Consider the following 18,432-nt stretch of genomic DNA (forward strand, 5'->3'; position numbering starts at 1 on the left):
CAGTTGAAAGAATATAAGCAACCCTATGTCCATTGCAGTGTTATTTACAACAGTCAAGATTTGGAAGCAGCCTAAGAGTCCAACAGTAGATGATTGGATAAAACAACTATGGTACACTTATACAATGGCATATTACTCAATCATAAAAAAAGAAGAAAATTTTACTCTTTGTGACAGTATGTTAATCAGCTTAACAATAACCCACAACCTTCGGACCAACTGTGACAGTTGGATATACCTGGAGAACATGCTAAATGAAATAAGCCAGCCAAAGAAGGGCAAATATGATATGATTTCACTCATATGTGTAATCTAATGAACAAACTGAATTAATAAGCAAATTAGACACAGACTCATAGATGGAGAGCAGACTCACAGCTCTGGTAGGGTGGGGATTGAGAAGAAAAGAAAAAGGGCTCATGGATATGAACAACAGTGTGGTGATTGTGGGGGGTGGTGGAAGAGGGTTTAAGGGGGATAAATGGTAATGGAATAAATATAATTAAAAAATAAACTATTAAAAAATATATATGGTAAATAAAACAATGCCAAAAGCTAATCAACTACCCTCACAATGTCCTGAAATAGTAGGATATGGAAAGAACCACAGAATATGTGTTTATGGATGACAACATTATCCTTCTTTCACATAATCTCAAAGCATGTTAGATGACAGTAACTATTTATGAACAAAAATACTTGTATTAATATAATTAGGTTAGCAGTTCTTTTAAAACCTGTTTTTAAAAATACTTTACCAAAGAGCAATTCATTTTACTTATAAAAAGCAACCAAGAAACCTCTCAACTCTGTAGCTCAGTGGAAACTTTTAAATATGTGCAAAATATGCTTCACAAATGTGAGAAATAAAAATATATTATCTCAATGTATCTTCATAATATCAAGAAATTCTTAATGTATTGACTGCAAACCATAAGTGCATTTTAAGGCAATAAAATTGTGTTCATCCATACAAAATGTATGAAGCACTTAGTAGTGATAAAATACCTAGTAGGAACCCAATAGGTGCAGTGTCGATTAAAGGTTATTACAGGGATGATCAACCTCCTCCCATTCTACCAAGAGAAAGTGGCATTAAACACATACAAAATTAATCACTGAGTTACAATTGAGATAACTCCTCCAAGTAAGTATAGGATGACTGGAGAATGTACCCTTAAATGGAAAATTAGTGTGAATTAAAGGCCAAACATAGTACAGTTGACCCTAAAACAACACGGGAGTTAGAGGAGCTGATCCCCACGCAGTTAAAAATCCACATGTATTAACTTTGGGCTCCCCCCAAATTTAACTCAGTTGTCCCTCAGTATCTGAGCAGGATTACTTCTAGTACCCATGCTCACACCCCCTCTACTGACTTTTAAGAAAGACAGAACCTGGCTGGTGTGGCTCAGTGGATTGAGCACCAGCTTGCAAACTAAAAGGTCACCGGTTTGATTCCTAGTCGGAGCACATGCCTGGGCTGCAAGCCAGGTCCCTAATAGGGCATGTGCGAAAGGCAACTAATCAATGAATCTTTCACACATTGATATTTCTCTCCCTCCCTCCCCCTCTCTCTAAAAATAAATAAAATCTTCAAAAAAAAAAAAAAGGATGGGAAGACATAAGCAAAAACATTCCCATACTATAAACATAGCCTAAGAAATTAATTCTGTACTTGTTTTTTTTTGTCTTTCAAGAAAAAGGGAAAATTAACCAGTGATATTCATTCTGCAAATATATATTTTTAAGGATTTTATTTATTTACTTTTAGAAAAATGAAGGATGGAAAAAGAAAAGGAGAGAAACATTGATGTGTGGTTGCCTCTTACACACCCCCTACTGGGGACCTGGCCCACAACCCAGGCATATGCCCTGACTGGGAATCGAACCAGCAACCCTTTGGTTCGCAGGCTGGCACTCAATCCAGAGCCACACTAGCCAGGGCATTTCTGCAAATATTTTTAAAAAATCAAACCAAATAACCCAAATAACCAAAATATAGGGAAATGATTCATCATTACCTTTAAGGAATATGATAATCATGAATTCTAATTATGAAAACAGTTACAAAAATATAACTGTCTAAACACAATTCAATGTTATAAATCCAAATATAAAAAACCATGTATAAACTATGAATTTGATTATATAAATATATATCATTTGGGCAATACCAGAGGGTTATACACAAAAAGGCAAATGGTTCCTTCAATATAGTGGGGTTACAATGAGCTTTCCCCCCATTTCCGAATATGTTTATTTTAAAGTTACTGTTATACTTTTAAAACAAAAAGGGGGTAGATTGGGGAAAATAAAGAGAACACATTAGTTTAGATAAGATTAGGTAAAATTAACTATAAAATGAAGGCAATAGCAGAGTATTAAACTAAACCAAAATTAAGAACTTAATCTCCTCCAGCCACCTACTTCAATCAACACTGAATTTTCCTTAATTTCTTAATATCAACCTCTCAACTCCAGGTTTTTACACATGTTATTCCCCTGCTTAAAATTCTCTCCCTCTTCATTTTCACTTAGCCAGGACTCAGTATTCCTACTGGTGGTCTTCCTGCCCTCCCTTCCAGTCAGCTTCTTTGCTCCTGCAAACTCCTGCATTTCCCTTTTTGTATTAATAGCATGCTACTTGTCAGCATCTGTGTTTCCCACTAGCTATATGCTCTATGAGGTCAGGAGTTATGTCTGTCTTGTTCTTGCCTATATTCCCAAAGACCAACACAGTAGCAGTATATACATGGAGGTCCTCATTAAGTGTCTGTTAGTAAGAAATAAAAATATAACTATTATTTATTCAAAATCATATCTCTTCCTTTAAAGTTGTTTTAAAATCAGACTCAAGCAGCACTCTTAAAATGTTTTAACAAATAAATTTATAGCATGTGTCTCAAAGTTGTCTAAAAAACAATATTTCAATCTCTTATACTTTGCATAATATTCCAATTAATTTTCTAGCTTTCATTACACCTTGCAATTACTAAACTTTTAAAGCTATAACTATGGATGTTAAGTATCCTAACGGGTCACATTAAAACTTAATATAACCTGTAAATCTCTAAAACCTAATGAGAATCAGAATCTTGATATGTTCATTTCTTCTACTTTTTAGCTAAAGAAAATTTACTAGAACAAAGACAAGGAGGCGTCACATAATGAAAAAGGCTAATAATCTTTAGTAAAGCAATCTCAGTTTATATGTGAAGAGCTGCAGCTGGTTTACTGTTATAAAACAGTTCAATAGGGCTATACCTTATACCTTCATATTATTTGTTCAACATCTTGAGATTTTGTCAACATAATCCAAAATAGAAACTGTAAAAAAGTAATTTCTCTTGATAAAAGCCAAATGTATACTTTCAAGGTCATCTGATAGTCCATATTTCACTGCCATTTTTCTCAAGCCTTTGCAATAAAAGCAAGACAGAAACTAGTAAAGCAGAACCATAAATCCTGTTCTCATTCAAGAAGTTTGGATCCTATTTCAATTAAAAATGAAGTAGGAAATTTTTTTTGTTCAAGGACTAAGCAGGAAGGAAATCTAGAGATCACTATGCAGTCTTCCTTTCTTTTCCAGATGAATTTCCTGAAGGAATGCCCCCCAAACCAGTCACACATAGTGGGACAAATCTCATTAGGGGAACCCTCAGACAATAAAGAACTAGTCTGCATTCTTCAAAAACACGATATCATGAAAGATTAAAAAACATCTGAGGAACTGTTCCAGATTAGAGGAGACTCAAAAACCTTGACAAATAAATGCAATGTGTGAGTAACACTCAGCTGGATCCTGTCCTGGAGAGGCAAAACTGCTCTAAGGGACATTACTGGGGAAACTATCAACAGGGAAAAAGAACTGTAGACTAGCTAAACATAACCTATGTATTTAATAGTTTTACTACGACTACATAAGAGAATGTCCTGTTCTTTAGAACTACATACTGACATACAAAATGGGTAGAGGAGAAGCATGGTAAATGTAACCTAGTCTCAAATGGTTCCAAAATAAATATGTATTTTTTCAAAACACATATTCAGAAATTTAAAACACAAAATAAAGAATTGATCCTACTGAAAGAATAAAGTTGGACTGGTTGGGAAGAAGAGATAGAATTTCATGATATCAGAGGCAGAATTTTACCTGCTGAGAAGATACATATTAATCAAAGAAAAAAATGATTTAGGAAGAAACCACAAACGTAGACATTGCTTTCTCCATCAGGATGCACTGAGCACTGAGCCTGAAAAGTATATTGATATTTTCTAGTGAGACTAAAAACTCTGATGGCTAACATTTTTTACATCACATTTTAAGGGAAAGAGAGTAATGATTCCACTTTTACAAAACAATCAAACATTTTAAGTTCCTTTCTTAAGTGCAGAGACACTTTTAGTAAGGAATCACTTGGATCCAAGTTCCTTTGAAAAAAGTGAGTTTGGGTACCTAGAAAGTTGGGGTAGGTTTTTTTCTTCCCAAAGTTCTCCACATATACAGGCACATATAGGTACAAAGTTCTTATAACAGGTCTAAGGCTGATTGTTTTTAAAAAATCACAATGGCCCCATTGTGCAAAAACACCTTAAAGCATTTAACATAAATTTTCCAGGCCTTGTAGTTGGGGCATTCCAACTAGTGTTGCAGGGTGTGAAGAGAGATTTATCCCCTCAGCTTTAGGGCAGTTGGACACAAATGGCAGCCTGGCCTGAGGTGGCAGAGCCAGTCACCTCCAAGCCCCAAACAGCTTCCACAGTTTATCCCACATGCTGTACAACTAACTACAAGCATGTCCTACACAGTCCATGACATGGGAAGAGTCAGGAAATCCTGCAGCAATAAATTCATTCAGATGTACTAATACCCAACCTTTCTTCTACTCTCTGGAGAAATACTGAAAATAATTTAGTTATGCATCATTATCACCCAAATCTAGGTTTGGAAATTCTACCTGGATGTTAATGACATATCTTCCTATGTTTTCTTCTTTTTCTTTTTTTAATTCTCAGCTGAGGATATCTTTTCATTGCTTTTAGACAGAGAGGAGGGGAGAGAAGGGAGAGAGAGAAAACATGGATGCCAGAGAGAAGCATCCATCAGTTGCCTCCCAGACATGCCCAAATTGGAGAGCACACTCAACCAGACCAGAGATGCTCAGCCAGACCCAGATTGCACGCACCCAACCCGGGATCAAACCTGCAACCATTCAGTTAAGAGACAACACTCCAACCAACTGGGCCACGCTGGCCAGGGCTGTATCTTCCTATTTTTAAAATATTGCTTCTCCAATAATTTTTTCGTAAACAGGAACTCTGATATAGTCAGTTCCCACTCCCTGGAAACTGCAGCGTAACCTAACCACCACAACATCCCCTCAGCTATGGTTACATGGTCTACTCAAGGATGATGTCTGTTACTAGGCAAAATCATCACATTGGCAAGAACAAGAAAGAGAACTCAAAGACTATTTCAAAAGGAGCCTAAAAAGAGCTGAAAATTAAGAACAAAGCTAGAAAAGGCAAATATTGCTTGCAACTGATGTTTTTCATTTACAAGATGTAAATGAAAACATCAACTTGTCAGAGTAATTTTTCCAGAATGAAGTCTTAGGATGCTTTCCTAATTGAAATCCTTAAATAATTCCTTAAGCCCTACAGGATAAATTCCAAACTTCCTGGATTCCTGGAAGGTATCTGGCCTGGCCTTCCCTTTCTCTGCACTTCACACTGTTCACTACTTGGAAACACCTATGCATAGTCAAGTCTTCACGCCTCTCTTACACTGCTCCACCTACTTGGAATGCTTCATCCTATGTCACACCCCTCTTCTCTCTCACACACTGATATCTGTCTGTTTGTCAGTCTCTCCCTCTCTCTGGTCTCTCCCACCCAAGGGCAACAGCTCAAATTTCACCTAAAAATAACACATGAAATAGCTGCTACACACTAAGAGCATTATTTAGGAACACCCAAATCTACGCACTATTTATTGAACACCATTAAGTACCAGGAATAGTGTGTAGCACTAGGAATAAAATTCTGTGCCCTCAAGGAACTTACAGATTAGATTAGAATGAATAGGCAGGTAGTTTTCAACATAGTATGATAAGTACCAGAATGAAGCAAGCAGAACACTACAGAGAGGAAGTGCAATAGGATTCACCTAACCAGTGAAGTGGTACCAGGATGACAAAGAGGAATTCTAGGCATTAGGGAACTAAGCAGAAACTGATTTTTTTTTTAAATCTTAAATGTGAAGTAAGGACTTTGGGCTTTCATTGTAATGCCAGAGGTTAAATTCCCAATGGCATCAATCGTTCTTTGTGGCACCCCTGTCTTCACAACAAACATGAAGAAATTCCAGATAAAATATAAAAACAAATCACCAAAATAACATACATATGCCCCAAAACATGTTAAACATCTCTACGGATCATAAATCTGAACAGGAACACAAAGTGCAAGCTAAGCTGACGCCAGGAGGTCTGCTAGGCTCTGGGCCCCAAAGCAGGAAAACGCAGCAGGAAGTTGCTCCTATAGGGTAACCATAAATATGAAGGTTCCATGTGAAACAGAGTTAGTAGCCAGACTCCTTGATTAAAATCAGAGACAAGGATGGCACTCCTCACTGATTAGGAAACTAGACTGAAAAAGAGTTCTGCTAATTGCACTGAAGCTACAGCTTAGGAAGCTGCTGACGTAATGCCAGATGACTCAGTGACTTGAGTCTGTGAAATCCCCAACTTCACCATGGGGCTGGTGGCTGTCATCCACTAACACAAGACCTGATTCTGATCCGGGAACTCCAAAGCCAGACAGAAAGTAACTGTAAATCTGCTAAACTAGCAAGGAAAATCACAAAAAGAGATAGAGACAGAGAAACATAAGAGAAAGGAAAAAATTGCCATCAGAATGTGCCTGCAAAATTACAGAACATGAAGAAAACACCAACAATATCAACATTGTACAACAATATTGTTATACTGTTATCAACAATAACAACATAAATGCACCAGAAATAAAATTTAAAAATAATCCAGTAATCTAAAAAAGATTTTAAAATAAGCATGTAGAAGACTCACAATGAAATAAAGAAATAACAAAAGAACCAGAAAATTTTTAAATAAAAACAAGCAGAGATGAGAAAAGAACTAGTGGATATAAAAAAGAACCAACTCAAAATCTTGCAAATGAAATACAGTCACTGCAATTTACAAATAAAAATTGTAATGGTTCAGAAGCTATCATCCCTCTGCCTTGGTCGCACAAGGCTCTGAGTTCTTAGGGGCAGCTGTGTGCAAGACAAAATCTCAGACGATCAGACTCAAAAAGGAAGGAGATGTGGTACCTGTCCTCAAAGAACTCACCATCTACAATAGTGATGTTAACAGAGTAAAACAAAATTTAGTTAAATTTCAAAAATGAAAACATTTTTAAGTTAAAAGTCTTGACATTCCTCTTAGTTTTTACAAACTCACATCACCATTTTTACTACAGTTGTCACTTTACACTAGATCAGCGATTTTCAACCTTTTTCATCTCATAATACATATAAACTCCTAAAATTCTGTGGCACAACAAAAAATATATTTTTGCCAATCTGACAAAAAGATAGTATAATTTTGACTCATTCATACCAGATGACTATTATTGTGTTGGCCATTGTTATTTCTTAACAATCTAAGGCAAAAAAAAAGGTCAGTGCCCCTAAGAGTCAGGTACTGCATGTCTTAAAAATTCTTGCAGCATGCCAGTTAAGCTGCAGCATTAGATAAACATTCTCACAAAACTGCATATGAATGGAGCTAAAATAACAAAAGCTGCTTCTTTCTTAATGTATTTTAACTCATCTAGCAACTATCCTTGTTTATTCAAAGTACAACACCGGAAATGTGCACCACTGAAAAGCCTGTAGACAACTTACTTCCTGTAATATTATTCTTTGTAGAAAGCACTCACAGACTTAATAACAACAACAACATTTTTATTTATCAATTGCCTAATTATTTAAATTGTTGATAAGAAAAGGTACCCTGGTCATATCAAGGTAAATACAGAGTGGGGCAAAAGTAGGTTTACAGTTGTGATTATGCAAAACACAGAGTTTATTGTTGTATTATTATTGATTAATTATTGTATTATTTTCCATACAAACAACTGTAAACTTACTTTTGTCCCACCCTGTATAATCAATATAAATATGTGAAAATCTTGAAACTCCCTAATATTATTACAATAAGGAAATGTTCATTCCATCCCAAAATCTTCATAATCACAAAAGCTGTACTTTCTAAAATTACATATAAGCTATAATAGAGTTACAACAGGGTAAAATCTTAACTCTTCCCTCACTCTGTAAAAGCAAACAGTTAACATAAAATCCAGTTCTGTTCACAAGCAGAATGGATAGAAATGACAGAAAATATTACATATACAGCTGAGAAGAAAAAATCTGTACAAATTTGGTAAGTCTATAAAATAAACTTGGTTCCTTGCTCCATCAAAGACACTGATAAAGAAAACTTTATCTTTTTTAAAAAAAACTTTTTTTGCTTAAAGATAATATTAACTCATGTTACTCAATGATCAAATTTCACAAAATAAAACACCTGCTGGTTAAAGTCAACTGCAATTTTCCCTCCTCATATTTCTAATGAATCATTTTCAAATAGCTAGTCAATAGAAAATTTTAGATAATAGAACTATAAATTAGCCAAGAAGCTAATGACACCAATTTCCTTACCACATCTAACTTCTTAGAATAAATCAACTATCAGAAAGTATCTCCTTGTTTAAATACAGGCAAGTGCACAGTACTGGGCTGAAACAGAATACCTAATCTCTTAGATGAAGTGACATAATTCTAATTGGTCCAGTAATGATTTTTTTTCTTTTTTTAAGTACAACGCCACAAATGCTCCTGAGACTACTGAAATGGGAAAAAAAAAAAAAAGGACACTTACTCATGACTGGAAATGTCTCTGTATGTTGTCCCATTCAGATATTAAACCAAAATCTGCTGTCCAAGGTTTCTTGGAGGAATACATGTCCTAATTAAAAAACAAAGAGAAAGAAAACATATTTTGTAAAGGTATTTAAAATGTTTTCTAAAAGGAGATGAAAATAATTTAATTTCAAAATTTTCTTTCTAAAGAACCCCTTAGTGACATTTAAATGTAAAAAATTAGCAATTGATCTTTAGAACATCATGATCCCATTCATATTTCCCTTTTCTGTAAGAAGTTACCTCAAAAGTAAATAAAATGTATCAAGTAATACCACACAGAAACTTATTAAGATATCCTTTGTCTTAATATTAAGCATAATATTAACCCATGTTACTAAAAATATATTTCCTCCAACATTACCAAATAAATCACAGAAAGAAAGCACCTCAGCGAGGGTAAATATAGCATATCATACTGCTAAATTTATTTTAATTACATATAAATGATTTATATACACCACCAAATAAAGATCACCAAAGTTATTGCTATAGGTTTTCTCCAAAAATATTTTCCTCACTATAAAAGTAATATGGTTTCATATGGTTTCATCTATTTTAAAAAAAATTGGAAACAACAGCAAAGTACAAAAAAATTCTATCACAACATAATGCTACTACATCCACCTAATCAATTGGGGCATATTTCTTTTCAAGGCATTTTCTTCTGTATTACTTAAATATAATTTGTAAACACTACATACAAAATATTGTATTTGGTTCTTTTCACTTGAGTATAACATAAAACATCACTCTGTACTAGTGTAAATATAAACTTAATCTTTTGCTAAAATTTATGTCTCCTTTTCTGATTAATGTATTTTTATATGAGGCATACATCAATACTGATGCTATTTTTAAATATACCAGTGCATGCATAAATACTTACCCAAATGTAATGTATGAAATTCCATACATAAGAAATATTAGATACAAAATTTACACTTGTGACACTAATATGTAGCTTCCTTCATAAACTGATAAACTACTTCTTGTAATCACAAGAAATGATGGTTAGTTCATTTTCTAAATCAATTAAGAAAATAGAATAATACTAACCACCTCTGCCTCTCAGATATATTAAAGTCAGGATAACATTTTTTGCAGAAATAATGCTTGATCCATCTATATATTCTACTTATGTATGTAAAATACATGAGAAGTATAAATTTACAAACTTACAATTTTGTATGCACAGTATGCTCACATACTACAATTAGCAGTGGCATTTAATCACAGAGATGCCACATGATCCCCTGACCCCCATCCCACAACCTTTCTTCTTTATCTATGCAGTAGATACTACTAAATGATTTACATTTCCAAATAATTCAACTAGCCCTGGAAAAATGAGAAGTTACACAAAAAATCTAAAATATATTATCTACATGTTAGTTTTAGAATACACAATGAAAGATTCTCAATGTATCAATACACTCTCTGGATGGTGTCTCATGGAGTCTCTGTTAGATTTGTTTGCCCTCCCAGGAACTATGAGGTTAAACATGCTAGCTCTGGGGCATGCTGGATGATGACATGAGAAGGCAATCCCACGTGACAAATATGAAAAGTAAACAAAATGTTCACAGATGACCCAGGAGTTCATTTACTTACACTTGAACAGTCTAGTCTAATCTTTTTGCCCAGGGACTTTTCATGTATAGGTCAGAATGTTTTTATCTTAAACTTAAAAATTCAAAATGGCAACACCAAAGCACTTTGGGTTTTATTATATTTTATTGATTATTCTATTACACTTGTCTTAGTATTTCCCCCTTTGCCCCCCCTCCATCCAGCACCCCCACTCCCTCAGGAAATCCCCCCACCATTGTTCATGTCCATGGGTCATACGTAGAAGTTCTTTGGCAACTCCATTTTCTACACTGTACTTTATATCCCCATTGCTGTTCTATAACTACCTCTTTGTACTTCTTAATCCCCTCACCTCTTCACCCATTCCCCAACACCTCCCTCCCATTAGGCAACCATCAAAATGCTTTCTGTATCCATGATTCTGTCTGTTCATTTTTGCTTAGTTTGTTTTACAGATTCAATTGTTGATAGATATGTATTTATGCCATCTTATTGTTCATAGTTTTGATTTTCTTTTTCTTAAACAAGTCCTTTTAACATTTCATATAATAATGGTTTGGTGATAATGAATTTCTTTAGTGTTTTCTCATCTGGGAAGCTCTTTATCTGCCCTTTGATTCTAAATGATAGCTTTGCTGGGTAGGGCAATCTCGGCTGTGAGTACCTGTTTTCCATTACTTTGAATAATTATTTCCATTTCTTTCTAGCCAGCAAAGTTTCTTTTGAGAAATCAGTTTAGAGTTTTATGAAAACTCCTCTCTAGGTAACTAACTGCTTTTCTCTTGCTGCTTTTAAGATTCTCTATCTTTAACCTTTGACATTTTAATCACAATGTGTCTTAGAGTGGCCCTCTTTGCATTCATCTGGTCTGCGACTCTGTGTATCCTGGACTTGCATGACTATTTCCTTCACCAAATTAGGGAAGTTTTCTTTCATTTTTTCCAAAGATTTCCCATTTCTTGCTCTTTCTCTTCTCCTTTTGGCACCCCTATGATGCAAATGGTAGAATGCTAGAAGTTATCCCAAAGGCTGCATTATACTGCTCTTGTGTTCTGAATTCTTCTTCCTTCTTGTTATTCCGATTGGTTGTTTTTTGCTTCCTTATGTTCCAAATCACTGATTTGATTCTCAGCTTCATCCATTCTACCACTGATTCCCTGTAAATTGTTCTTTATTTCAATTAGTGTATCCTAATTTCTGACTAGATCTTTTTTTATGCTGCTGAGGCCCTCACTAAGTTCCCCGAGCATCCTTATAACCAGTGTTTTGAACTCTGCTTCTGACAGATTGCTTATTTCCATTGTGGTAAGTTCTTTTTCTGGAGTTTTGATCTGTTCTTTCATTGGGGCCATGTTTCTTTGTCTCCTCATTTTGGCAGTCTCCCTGTGTTTGTTTCTATATATTAGGTAGAGCTGTTATGACTCCCTGTCTTGGTAGTGTGGCCTAATGTAGTAGGTGTCCTGTAGAGTCCAGTGGCACAGCTTCCCCCATTACCCAAGCTAGATACTCAAGGAGTGCCCTTTGTGTGGGCTGAGTCCACTTTCTTCTTGGTAGCTGAGACTTGATTGCTGTTGGCAGGTCAGTGGGAGGGATTTACCCAGGCCAGTAATCAATAAGTACTGTTTGTAACCACTGACCACCAACCTCCGCCCTCTGTGGAGGATCAGTTGCACAGGGGCAGGGTGGTGGTGCTCCAATGTGGTCTATAGCTGTCCACTGGGTGTGCAGTCTCTGGGGTTTCCCAAGTGGTGCAGGACAAGATCAACTCTCACCTATGTTCTGCCCTGGGCCACCTCCTGAGTTATAAAGCAATCTGAGATGCCTGGTACTTATGCTGGGCTTGGAAATTCCCAGGCAAAGCCAAACTCTGAATCTAGACTGGCTGCCGCTAATGCCAGGCCTGGGGCCACTTAGCAAGACATACAGGGGATGGGGACTCTCCAGCTGTTGCTTGATAGGCTTTAGGAAGTTGTAAAGCATGAACCAAGATGAGCCATTCATATAGGAAAGTCGGTGGTTCACAATTTGGGTGGGCCTGTAAGTTGGGTAGGACGGAGTCTCAGGTGAATTCAGGGTGGGGCAAATGCTGTTAGCCAGATTGATGGAATCTCAGACATGGCAACTCATTGCCAGCTCTGTGGCTCTGTTGGGGTAGGGCTCAGTAAAGGCAAAATGGCCTCTGCCCACCTATCTGTATGAGAGAAAGCTGTCCCCCAGCTTCTGCCTTGATGCCAGAAACTTCAGTTGCTCCCCCATATGCCACAGGTGCTTTTCAAGCTGCTACCCCAGTGCTGGAGCTCAGATGGGGTGAGTCTGAGTAAGTCTGTATATTGGTTCTTTAAGAGGACTCCAGCAGCTTCTTCCACTGACTCAATGCCCACTGGTTTTTGCAGCCAGAAGTCATGGGGACTTATCTTCCTGGCACTGGAACCCTGGGCTAGGTGGCCTGATGTGGGGCTAGGACACCTTGTTTCTGAGATATCCCTTACAAATTTTTATCCATCACACATGGATGTGGGACCAGCCCATTCCACATCTCTGTCCTCCTACCAGTCTGGATGAATGTGGTTTCTTTAATTCCATAGTTGTCAGACTCCCATTCAACTCAATTTCTAATGGTTCTGAGTTATGGCTGTTATATATTTTAGTTGTAATTTTGATGTGGTTGTGCAAGGAGGTGAGCCATGTTTGACTATGCCAACATCTCGACTGAAATCACTCAAAGCACTTTGTACTAAATAGTTTGCCCCTCCTGCCAATTTTCATAAATTGCCAAATAAATACTTATTCATGGATTGAAGTTCCTAAGATATCAAGAGTACTAAGCACTAAAAATAATAACTCAAGCCCTGACTGGTGTGGCTCAGTGAGTTACATGTCATCCTGCAAACCAAAAGGTCACTGGTTCAAGTCCCAATCAGGACACATTCCTGAGTTGTGGGCCAAGTTCCCAGTTGGGGGCATGCAAGATGCAAGTAGTTGATGTTTCTTTCATATTTCAATGTTTTCTCCCTCTCTTTCTCCCTCTCTTCCCCACTCTCTAAAAATAAATAAATAAATCTTTTTTTTAAATGTCCTCAGGTAATGATAAAAATTAAAATTAAAACATTGAAAAAAATTTTTTTAAAAAATAGTAAAGTCAAGCTCTTTCCACCATCTTTCCTTTGCACCATAATGGTGCACGTGAGCACTCTCAAGAGTATCACCAATGCAAACAAAGGAAAACACCAGGTTCTTATTAGGCCATGCTGCAAAGTCATCATCCAGTTTCTAACTGTGATGATGAAGCATAGTTAAGTTACACTGGCAAATTTGATATCACTGATGACCACAAGAACTGAGAAAATTTTGAACTGCACAGGGAGGCTGAACAAGTGTGGAGTTATCAGCCCCAGATTTGATGTGCAACTCAAAGGTCTAGGAAAATGGCAGAACAACCTGCTTCCGTCCTGTCAGTGCAGTGAAACTGCACTGACAACCTCAGTGGACATCATGGATCATGAAGAAGCAAGATGAAATACACAGGAAAGAAAATCCTGGGGTTCTTTTTCTAGGGATTTAATACATATGTGCAAATAAAATGCTCAATGGAAAAAATTAGTAAGCCAAAAACATTGGATTTATAATCTTACCATCTGAGGTGATAAATATACTTTACAAACATGACAATGCGTAAGTTGGAATTGATGTAAAATGTCATGGAGTAATTCTTAGAAACGTTTTTAATTTTTTATAACTAAGGTTACTTGTCCAAGAATTTTTATGCTAACCACAGCTTTGAAATATAGATTCTCCCATCTACTTTCAAAGTATGTAGTCTACCAATTTTTAAGCAACTAAGCAGTTTAGTGGCACTAAGAAAATTTTCATATTCCCTTTCTCTGCCCCAAATGCTATTCCCTCCCACTGGACAAACAAGGAAAAAAGAGAAATCTTACTTGCTATTCTCCATACCATCCAAGAGGGAAAAAGTAATTTACCTTACTCACAAATTCATATAAAAAGCATTTTGGGGGATTACTGCAAAATCTGGCCTTTAAACTCACTTTCCAGGAACTTGAGCTATTGCTGTTTATTCTCATTCTCATACTCTTATTCTCTCATAACTCTAATATACGTTTTTTCAAGTAACTCTTCCAACTTTTGTGACAAAACTTGATATGCAGGAATGGTAAGGCTGCAACAGGCCTAAGGATAACCCAAACTGACAGGGAATTCAGGGTCTAGATAAAAGGAAAACAAGTGCTACCATAACCTTTTCATTATTGCAGCACTAAACATAGCCTAAAAATAATTTCAAACACTTTTAACCAGTTAAGACCTCTAGAAGTATCTAAAAGAATTTCAGATTTTTTTAATTTATTGATTTTAGACAGAGATAAAAAGGGAGGGAGGGAGGGAGGGAGGGAGGGAGACAGGAAGAGGGAGAGAGAGAAACATCATTTTGTTGTTCCACTTATTTATGCACTCACTGCTGGATTCCTGTATGTGCCCTGACCAGGGATTGAACTCACAACCCTAGAGTATTGGGGTGATGTTCCAACCGAGCTACCCAACCAGGGAAGAATTTCTGGTTTTTTAACAACTAAAAATCTATTCAACAGGCCTGATTTTAATTATTTTAAAACTTAAATGTAATGCTCTGACTGGTGTGGCTCAGTTGGTTGGAGCTTCGTCCAGTAGATCAAAAGGTCATGGGTTCAATACCCAGTCAAGGCATATATTCAAGTTTTGGGTTTGATCCCTGGTCAGGGTGCATAAAGAGAAGGCGATCAATCAATGTTTCTCTCTTACATTGATTGATGTCTGTCCCCCTCTCTTTCTCTCCCTCTCCCTCCCTCTCCCTCCCTCTCCCTCCCTGTCAAGCAATGAAAATATGTCCTCAGGTGAGGAAAAGAAAAAAAAGAGGGGGGGAGGGGAGAGGAGAGGAGAGGGAAAATAAGATGTAAGTTTAATAGAATTATAAACCAACACACATGGTATCACATTCTATTGTTTCTAACATTCTTTCAAGAGGCCAAATTAACATTAACATTCATTGTATGATCATTTCTCCTCTGGAAAAAAATACATGAAGAACCCAAATCTCCCCTAACTGATGTGGTCCCCATTTTTACTCAAATTGTAATTATTTAAAAATCACAAATTATAATTTTAAAAAATCAAATTTAATCTTGAACACATGAAGCTAAGTGAAATAATCCAGTTAAATACTCTATGATTCCACATATGCAGTACCTAAGAGAAGTCAAATTCATAAGGACACGTAGCAGAATGGTAGGTGCCAGGGGCTTGGGGAACGGGAATGGAGAGTTAGTGTTTAATGGGTACAGAGTTTCAGTTTGGGAAGATGAGAAAACTTCTGTAGACAGATGGTCATGGTTGCAAATCAATGTGAATATACCTGATGTTACTGAATTATACACCTAAATATGGTTAAAATGGGTCCTGGCTGGTGTGACTCAGTGGATTGAGTGCCAGACTATGAACCATATGGTTGCTGGTTCGATTCCTGGTCCATTTCCTAGTCCATTTCCTGGTCAGGGAACATGCCTGGCTTGTGAGCCATGTCCCTGGTGGGGGGCGCTTGAGAGGCAACTACACATTGATGTTTCTCTCCCTCTCTTTCTCCCTCCCTTCCCCTCTCTAAAAATAAGTAAAATCTTTCAAACAATGGTTAAAATGGTAAATCTTATATATATTTTAGCACAATGAAAAAATACAAATTAAAAAAAAATGAAATTTACCTACGGTTCCAAAAGAGTAAGTGAATCCTAAAGTAACAGAAATTTATTACAAAGAATATCTATGTTTTAATTAATATTTTTATGTTTAAACATCCTTAAATTCTTTGTAGGACAAAATAATTATTTTTCATAATTTTTAACATTATAATCAGTTAATACTTCTAACACTCTGCTATGAACTTTTCAATTTATTTTTTAAATATATTTTATCAATTATGCTATTATATTTCTCCCATTTTTTTCTCCCCTTTATTCCCCTCTGTCCTGTAATCCCCATCCCACCAGCATTCCCCCACTTTAGTTCATGTCCATGGGTCATACATATAATATCTTTGGTTTCTCCATTTCCTATACTATTCTTAACCTCCCTCTATTTTGTACCTACCATTTATCCTTCTTATTCCCTGTACCTTTTCCTCCATTCTCCCCAGTCCACCTCCTCACTGATAAGCCTCCATGTGACCTCCTTTTCTGTGACTCTGTTCCTGTTCTAGCTGTTTGCTTAGTTCGCTTTTGTTTCTGTTTTTTATTTTTTAGGTTCAGTTGTTGATACTTGTAAGTTTGTTGTCATTTTACTGTTCATAGTTTTGATCTTCTTTTTCTTAGATAAGTCCCTTTAACATTTCATATAATAAGGGCTTGGTGATGATGAACTCCTTTAACTTGACCTTATCTGGGAAGCACTTTATCTGCCTTTCCATTCTAAATAATAATCTGGGATATAGGTCCTTGCCTTTCATGACTTTGAATACTTCTTCCCAGCCCCTTCTTGCCTGCAAGGTTTCTTTTGAGAAATCAGCTAATAATCTTATGGGAACTTAACTTCCTTAGGAGGTAACTCTCTCATTTTTTTCTCACTGATTTTAAGATTCTCTCCTTCTTACAGGAACAAGTATAAAGGGCACATGGACAAAAACTGGGGGGAGTGGTGGAAATGGGAGAGAGGTGGGGAGGGCTGGGGGGATGGGCTGGGATGAGAGTAAAAGACAGAAAATTGTACTTGAACAATTAAAATTTTTAAAAAGAATTAAAAAAAAAAGATTCTCTCCTTCTCTTTAATCTTGGCTAGTGTGATTATGATGTGCCCTGGTGTGTGCTTCCATGGACCCAACTTCTTTGGGACTCTCTGAGCTTCCTGGACTTTCTGAGAGTCTATTTCCTGTGCCAGATTGGGAAAGTTCTCTTTTAAGTGTTTAACTTCTTGCTCTTCCTATTCTCCTTCTGTTACCCCTATGATTCAGAACATTCAAAGTTGTCCTGGGAGTTTCTAAGCCTCTCCTCCTTCTTTTGAATTCTTTTTTCTTCATTGTGTTCTGGTTGAATGTTTATTTCTTCCTTCTTCTGTAACTGTTCATTTGAGTCCTAATTCCCTTCCTGTAACTGTTTGTTGCCTATACATTTCCCTTTATTTCACTTTGCAAAGCCTTCACTTTTTCCTCTATTTTGTGGCCATATTCAAGCATTTCTGTGAGCATCCTCATTACCAGTGTTTTGAACTGTGCATCTAATAGGCTATCTCTTTGTCACTTATTTGTATATTTTCTGGAGCTTTGATCTGTTCTTTCATTTGGGCCATTTTTTGTGTGTTGGCATCCCTGTTATATAGTAGGGGGAGGAGCCTTAGGTATTCACCAGGGTGTGGCAACCCACGTTGCTGCGTTGTGGCACTATATGTGAGGGAGGGTCCCAAAAGGAAACAAGGGCACTTGCTCGGCTCTCTACCAGCATTCAGTCACTCCTTCTGCTATCCACAAGCAAACTGGACCCTTCTGGTACTGATTCCTGAGGAGACGTGGGGAGGGGTGTACATTCAGGACCCTGTGGATCTCTCCAATGAACTCTACTGTGAGACTGGGAAGTTCTCGGCTACCACATCCCCCACAGGTTTTTTTCAGTCAGAGGTTTTGAGGCTTTATTTCCCCACACTGGAACCCTGGGTTGTATAGTCTGTCTTGCTCCCCAGTAGTTCCTCCTGGTTTATCCACACACAAATGTGGGACTGCATGGTCTACCAGCCACTGTCTTGCCCAGTCGACCAACTGCCACCTCGCCTGCTCTGGTCCTCCATCCACCACTTTG

General features: G+C 36.9%; 1 protein-coding gene across 1 annotated transcript in view; it reads right to left on the reverse strand.

Annotated features, from left to right (window-relative positions):
* Nucleotides 1–18,432, reverse strand: part of USP6NL (USP6 N-terminal like) — a 186,513-nt gene that overhangs the window by 145,164 nt on the left and 22,917 nt on the right. The window contains exon 2 of the mRNA XM_045857892.1: nucleotides 8,973–9,059. Within this exon, the coding sequence (XP_045713848.1) occupies nucleotides 8,973–9,006 (34 nt within the window). The 5' untranslated portion in view covers nucleotides 9,007–9,059. The remainder of the gene's footprint in view (nucleotides 1–8,972; nucleotides 9,060–18,432) is intronic.

The sequence above is a fragment of the Phyllostomus hastatus genome, unplaced genomic scaffold, assembly GCF_019186645.2.
Source record: "Phyllostomus hastatus isolate PE091 unplaced genomic scaffold, TTU_PhHast_1.1 phas_scaffold_1674, whole genome shotgun sequence".
Classification (NCBI taxonomy): domain Eukaryota; kingdom Metazoa; phylum Chordata; class Mammalia; order Chiroptera; family Phyllostomidae; genus Phyllostomus; species Phyllostomus hastatus.